The following is a 7569-nucleotide window of genomic DNA, read 5'->3' as shown; positions in this document are numbered from 1 at the left end:
TAAAGTTCTGTGACTGAGCCAGCTCAGTCAGTCAACAGGTTCTTCAGCACAGAAGTGAGGACTAAAAAGAAAAAAGACATTTAGACATTGTAGCATGACCCCAGCCAGTTCTGAGGCTGGGGCAGGTTTATTTTTTCCCAATCTGGTTTTATACCATTTTAATTACATGCCAGTAATAAGGTCAAGAGTACAATAAACACAAATAGTCAAGGAACAAGCAAGGCAATAAACAAAGTCCTGTGATCTCCGTTTCTAAGGGCTTATCAGGATGACCAAGATATCTCAGCCTACTTCCCAGTTCTTGTCCAAAGTCACATTCTTGCCTTCTTTGTTTTAGCCTAAAATTAGATTCCTGCCTGAGTTTACTTCCTTGTCATGGCACAATGTCAAATCCCTGCCTGAAAACCACTTCCTTGTCCTGGACCAATGTCAGACTCCCGCCAAGCGAGCCCAAAAGCTCTCCACAGTTCTGATCAGTCAATCAGCCTTAGTAGACATATCAGTCACCCCCAGGAGTTCTTGTTTACAATTCCCATCCCAAGGATGGAGACATAGAAACAGAAAATTAGAACTAATGTATGGCAAACGCAGCAGGTTGCGTCCTGCTGGTCTTCTGGACTCCCACCGGGCCACCCGACAAGCCCCGCTCACAGTACTCAGCTCTCTGCCGCTGGCTTCTCCAGATTTTCCAAATTCTTCCTCCAAACCAGTCCCACATTAATGGGAACAGGAGTCAGAAACTGGTCAAGTGGGTCAGGAACCCCAGAGTAGCAGTTCTGAGAATGTCCTTGGAGGAGAACAGGGGGGCCCTGATGCTTTGTTATCTTCTAAATGAGCAATTCTGCTTCCAAGGTGTGTGACCCTATGAGGTGGAAGCTGAGAGGCAGCAGCCAGACAGTTTGAGGCTGAGCCAACCAGACTCCAGCTCATCCCTGTCTCTACCCAACCCTGGTTTCTGGTGTACATTCATTTAAAAGTACCCAGACTAACAGTTGGTGGCCATCTATTTCTTGGGACCAGTCCTGCTACAAGAGCCTTTCCCCCTTGTCCTGGACCAATGTCAGACTCCCGCCAAGCAACTCCCAAAGCTCTCCACAGTTCTGATCAGTCAATCAGCCTGAGTAGACATATCCGCCACCCCCAGGAGTTCTTGTTCACAATTCCCATCCCAAGAATTGTCTCTGTCTGTCTGCCTCTCTCTCTCTCTCTCTTCTCTGTGTGTGTGTCTGTCTGTCTGTCTGTCTCTCTCTCTCTCTCTCTTCTCTGTGTGTGTGTGTGTCTGTCTGTCTGCCTCTGGCCTCTGTCTCTCTCTGCCTATCTCTGCCTCTCTGTCTCTTCGTCTGTCTCTCTGTGTCTGTGTTGCTCTGTGTCTCTGCCTGTCTCTCTGTTTCTCTCTGTGTCTGTGTCTCTGTCCCCCTCTTTCTTCCCTTCCTCAAGCTCTCATCTATGAATCTATAATAAATTTATCTCTAAAGCTCACCCTCTGTAGCCTGTGAATTTCATTCTTTAATGAGACAAGAACCTGAAGTGGCTTTGGCAGCTAAGAGCCAAAAATGGCTTCATTATTCTCAAAGACACCTCAAAATTTCCATCATCAGCAATGGCACTCTCTTCCCTTTGATTCCACTCTGGCCTGTTGGACCGTGCTGCCTACACTGGGGGCAGATATCCAGAGTTAATTCTCTATGTACCTGCCCTGTACTAAGTGATCTTTACTGAACTCCTAGACAGTTCTTGAGCCACTGGAGCCAACCATTAAGATTGCCCATCTCTAGACACCTGGGTTTACTTAAAGTTTAAGTTTACTTAAACTCCATTCTGTTATCCCTGTTGTGAACTGAGGGACAGTAAGACATCTTGAAGGCCTGATCCTCCTGTTTCCTCCTACAGTTGTATGCAAGGCTGGGAATTGAACCAGGGCCTCCTGCATGCTGCATGAGCACTCTATCCTCCTAGCCACAGCCCCTCACCATCCCTGTACCTTTTGTCTTTTTTTTTTTTTTCCCCTAATGTTTGAGAAAGATTCTTAGGCAATTGATTTTCAGCTTTTCTGTATGTAAGCATTTCTTCTAGGCTCTGCCCCACAGTTACCTGGCAACAGCCAGGTATACCTGGCTCAGTATAAATGGAGCTGTTTGCCCCCTCCTCACTCTCTTACTCTCTTGCTCTTACTCTCTTCCCTCTCAGTCCCTTCTCTCCCCATTTCCCTCCCCCCTCCACATGCTCATGGCCAGTTTCTCTCTTTTCTCCTCCTCCTCCTCTTCTTCCTCTTCCTCTTCCTCTTCCTCTTCTCTCTCTCTCTCTCTCTCTCTCTCTCTCTCTCTCTCTGTCCCTCTCTCCCTCCGTCCCTCCCCTCCCTGTCTTTTTCTGTCTCTACTACCCCCTCAACTCCCCTTTCCATGCCCTAAATAAACTCTATTCTATACTGCACTCCTGGCTGGTACCTCAGAGGGAAGCAATGCCTCAGCATGGTTCCTCCAAGGCACACTCACCCACTCCCCCCATTATACCGTGCCTCTACCAAATATATTCCTGGTTTCTCTTTCTTTGTATTAAATGCAACAACTTATGTCTATGCTATGAGTTTAGGATCATATTTCATAGTCTGGCTTTAGCTACAGGCTATAATTTTGTTTATTGATATTTCATTAAGGCATGTTCTAATTTTTTACATTTTTTAAATACACAGGCTCTTTAGAATATGTTACTTTTTTTATTAATTTTATGTGTACTATTGTTTTGGTCTGTGCACCACATCTGTGCCCAGTGCCCATGCATGATGGCACATACCTGAATCCCAGCATGCACATAAAGTGGTTCACTATTGCCTGTAACTATAGCTCCAGGTCATATGACATCCTCTTCTAGACAAGTACACATACACATAATTTAAAATTTAAAAAGATTTCTCTTGGGCTGGAGAGATGGCTCAGTGGTTAAGAGCACTGACTATTCTTCCAGAGGTCCTGAGTTCAACTCCTAGCAACCACATGGTGGCTCACACCATCTGTAATGGAATCTGATGCCCTCTTCTAGTGTGTCTGAAGATAGCTACAGTATACTATATAAATAAGTCTTTAAAAAAAAAGATTTCTCTTAATAAGTGTTCCATGTATATTTAAAAGTAATTATTGACTATAATTATTAATATTTGGTTGTTTCAAGTAAGTAAAGGCCCTTAGCTTGTGTATTTAATTAAGTTTATATGCTTAATTTTTTGGTTTGCTTTTATAAGTTACTGAGTGAGATATATGACAAATCTTCACTATGATTCTATATTCGACTATTTTCCTTTTAGTCACCCCACCCCCAACTGCATCACACTTCAAGTCCTTAGTTCTAGAACTTCTTGCTTTGTGTTTTCTCTTCTTTTACTGTCAATATTTATTTGTTTAGATATTTAAGCTAACATAATGAGTTTCATTATAAAACTTTCATATATATATATATATATCTCCTTTTTGTTTGTTTGTTTGTTTTTGTTTTTTGTTTTCCGAGACAGGGTTTCTCTGTGTAGTCCTGGCTGTCCTGGAACTCATTCTGTAGACCAGGCTGGCCTCGAACTCAGAAATCCACCTGCCTCTACCTCCCGAGTGCTGGGATTAAAGGCGTGTGCCACCATCACCCAGCCACACATTTCTTAAAGTAGTAAAAACAAATTGTTAAGTGGGAGTGGTGAAGGGAAATTTTTTAAAAAATTAAAAAAAAAAAGTTAACACAACAGAAAAACATAAAGTGCAAGTCCCTGGGTCCCTCTATGGTATATTGACTTCGGGTCCTCCAGCTAAACTCCAAGAGTGGTACAGCTGGGCCAGGGTTCTTTTTCCCACTTTTTCAAGAATCTTCATGCTGACTGCCATAGTGACTACACTAGCTAATTCTAGCACCAGGACTGACATGGAGTTGAAGCAGCAGGGATGGCTGGGTGACCCCAGGGAGGCTCCCAAGGAGAAGTGGACAAGGGTGACCATCAAACATAAGAGCCCAATGGTCTCAGGCAGGGCAAAGCCCAAAATGGAATAGAAGAGCTGTTGTTTGAGAGATGGGGTCCCCCAGTTGTTTGGCAGGATAAAGCTGCCCAATACTGTTCAATGCAGGTCTGTCCCTGGTCCAGCCACCACCAATAAACTTGGCTGCTGTGTCAATGTCCTGGGAGAAAACTCTGGTCTGGAACACCTATCTGGCCACCTGGAGGGGATCTGCTGTAGGAAGGATGTAGATGGATGGTCTTCTCAGGGGGAGGCAGACACAGGCCTGATCAGACCCTGCTGCAGGAGCCAATCAGACCTGGAGAAGCAAGCAGGGCCTTGGCGCTCTGCATCTTTCCTGTCTCCCAACTTTAGCCTTTGGTCTCTGGGAATTAAACATCTGGGCTGAGCATTCATCCCTTTAGAATGGAAGGATATAACTTATTTTTTACTTTATACAAGACCAGCCAAGCAACTCTAATTTTAAAAAACTTATTTTTATTTTACGTGTATTGATGCTTCGCCTGATGTATGTCTGTGAAGGTGTCAGATCATGTAGTTACAGGCAGTTGTAAGCAGACATGTGGGTGCTGGGAATTGAACCAGGGTCCTCTGGAAGAACAGTCAGTGCTCTTACCCGCTGAGCTATCTCTCCAGCATCCACATGTCAGTGACTGTAATTTTGAAGTGTTGGAATTGTTGAAAACTACAGGGACTTTAAAGCTGGACTGGGTGCACTTGATGTTATAACATGGTCACGAGACTATATGGACAAGGAGAGGAAGGTTATGACTTAAAGGTAATGTTTGGGTGTTTAGTTGACAGAGGGTGGAACTGGGAACATTAACTGTGAACTTGTCAAGATCTGGGACCACCTGGGAGACGGCCCTCTGAGCGTGCATGTAGGGGGTCATGTAGGGGACCATGTAGGGGGTCATGTGGGGGATCGTGTTGAATAGTTAACTGAAGGGGACCACTGTGAGGCCACTCCCTGGCTGGGATTACGGATTTTATAAATGGAAATGGGGAACCTGAGCAGCAGCCTGCATGTCTCTCCTGCCCTGCTTCTTGAGCATGGATGGGATACAGATGGCTGCCTTAAGCTCATGTGCCTGGACTCCTCTGCCATGTGTCCCTGTCAGGTCCAAAGGGAACTCCATTCCCCCAATTCTGGCAGTTAGACAAAAGCCAGCATTCCTCAGGCATTTGTGAAGCAGGTTTCCCTTTACCAAAAGGAGCCGTTTGCCCTATCACTGTCAGAAGGGACAAATGGCTGTCCATGGTGGTTATTAGGATATCCAAGTGCATGCTGGGCTCCAGGCTCCCTCAGTATTACTAGGACCTGTTACACAGTTCAAAGTCCACTCTAGCACCACAGCCCTTCTCACCTCCTCCCCTGAACTTCTCAACTCCCAGACTTCCTGTCCGTTTCTCACTCTCCTTATAACTCCATTATGGTCAGCTGTGCTCTCTTCTACCTCAACGCTCCTTTGTCTTCATTCACTTTCTCCCCCTTTCCCTCAGCCCTGCTCTGCTTCTCTCCTGCCCAGGCCACATTCAACCTATCACTCCCTTTGCTCTGGCCTCTTCCAGATGTTCTGTCCTTCATATCTACAATAAAGCCTTAACCATTCCATGGAGCAGTCACGTCATCAGTCTATGCAGCTCTACCTTGACCTGTGAGCCAGAATAAATCCTTTCCTCTTAAATTGTCTTTATCAGAGTATTTTATTTAACAAATAAGAAACGAAGACATATGTCTTGAAAAAGGTATGGTATCAGTTAATTTTACTGCCCCTGGCAGTATTCCAAAAACAAAAACATAGGTATTGTATTTGCATTATCTATCTGAAATTATAATCACTTTGAGAAACATTTCTGTTTTGTTGGAGGTTTTTATTCACTATGTTAATCCATGTACATGTTGGAGAAACATTAAATACTCTTACAATAATACCAATGTAAACAATTTAGTGTAAACTTACGTAATACTTTTAATTATTAATTTTAAATCTACAGATAGGCTTGGTCTCTATGTAAAACCTAACCAATAGAACATGACTAAGATAAAGTGTTCAGGAAGAGACAATATTTAATGTTTCAGGAAAAGATAATTAACAGATTTTTTTTATTTATAAGTTCAGAAAGACTTAACCACAGACACAAAAATAAATAAGGAAAAACTAACACACAGACAAAAAAAATATAATTCTCAAGCGCTGAGGCTGAGAGTTGTGTTACAATTTTATGTTATGAAGTTTGAGTTGTAGGGAAAAGGTAGAGCTGAGGCTCGCATGCATCCAAATAACCCACACACAAAACAAAAAAACATTTTCTTTAGATAATTCTATACCTGCCAGAAGAACAAGTAGGTCTAAGTAGACATCTTCAAAAGAATTTCACTTATGTCTCCAGAAAGTAATTAGCCCACCAAACTCTAAGTAAAGAATTGGTTTCATGGGCTTGAACACAGGACCTTCTACACGCTGTATAGAGGCTTTGTAACTGGCCTCTTCTAACTTTTTACTCTGAGACAGGGACTTAGGAAGTTGCCCAGGCTGGCTAGGGCTTTCTATGCTCCTGCCTCAGTCATCCAAGTACCTAAAATTATAGGTCAGTACCACCAAACCCAGCAAAACTGCCTTCTTGAGATTGCCACATCTCTAGATTTATGTAAGACACAAAAGCTAGCTCCAGAAGCACACAGCTACAGTTTCAGTTGATTTGGAATGCATTGAGGTGAGCACATTACTTGGAGCTAGTGGTCAGCTTGAATAACACATGAGATACACAGATCCTGACACAGAGGCTCCAGCATGGCCATACAGGAAAACCAGCTTGGAAAATCAGGAAAGTCACATTCCAGATTGGGTTGTGCCTCATTTAGTCACTCTGGTAAGACACCTCACAAGGGCTTCATTTCCTCATAAGCCCTGGTGCTGGCCTCAAGCTTCACCACGGGATCGTGAGGCACCTGACTCACTATGTTTCAGAAACAAACATTTACAGTTCAAGTATAGTCTCCTAGTTTATTTTAAATCAAAATAACCCAACAGCATAATAAAGGCTAGCAGTTCAATATTGAACCTAGAAAAATATATACAATATTAAAGTCAAAATCAAAGAACCTTTGACAGAGTTCTTTTAAGTGTATTGGATGACAATAACTCACAACTTATGAACATGTCACAAAAATCAGTGGTCAAATGATTCTGAGTTTTCTCAGGACACATATTAAGAAAGAAAATAATTCTTTCTCCATTCATGTTTAAATTATACACGTCATACTATTTTATAAAAAAAATAAGTGTCCAGATGTAAGTACAGCCTAACTTAGTTTCCTTCTTAATTTGTTTTTTATAGCAGACATATTAATTTCATTTTGAATATGATATGCCAAATATCCTGAACTTCCAGGAGTGAAGTCATGTAATTCTCCAAGGAATTTCTCCAAGGCATCAATTGATATATAACCTATGAAAATAAAAAGAAATAGATACATTTAAAATCCTATCCAAAAAAAAAAAAATCCTATCATGCTATTTGGTTTTCAGTATCTCTGATTTATTAGTTTAAAATTTTATAGAACTTTTTTTTTTTT

At 42.3% G+C, this 7569-nt stretch overlaps 1 protein-coding gene and 1 pseudogene across 1 annotated transcript in view; both read right to left on the bottom strand.

The window, feature by feature from the left end:
• Positions 1-3755: 3755 nt before the first annotated feature.
• On the bottom strand, positions 3756-4321 carry LOC110306983 (annotated as a pseudogene).
• A 1532-nt stretch (positions 4322-5853) lies between these two features.
• The window catches only part of Terb2 (telomere repeat binding bouquet formation protein 2), an 18194-nt gene continuing 16478 nt past the window's right edge, over positions 5854-7569 (bottom strand). The window contains exon 7 of the mRNA XM_021156823.1: positions 5854-7442. Within this exon, the coding sequence (XP_021012482.1) occupies positions 7297-7442 (146 nt within the window). The 3' untranslated portion in view covers positions 5854-7296. The remainder of the gene's footprint in view (positions 7443-7569) is intronic.

The sequence above is a fragment of the Mus caroli genome, chromosome 2 (assembly GCF_900094665.2).
Source record: "Mus caroli chromosome 2, CAROLI_EIJ_v1.1, whole genome shotgun sequence".
NCBI classification, from domain to species: Eukaryota; Metazoa; Chordata; class Mammalia; order Rodentia; family Muridae; genus Mus; species Mus caroli.
The sequence above is the reverse complement of the archived record's forward strand: the minus strand, read 5'-3'. Positions and strand labels throughout refer to the sequence as shown.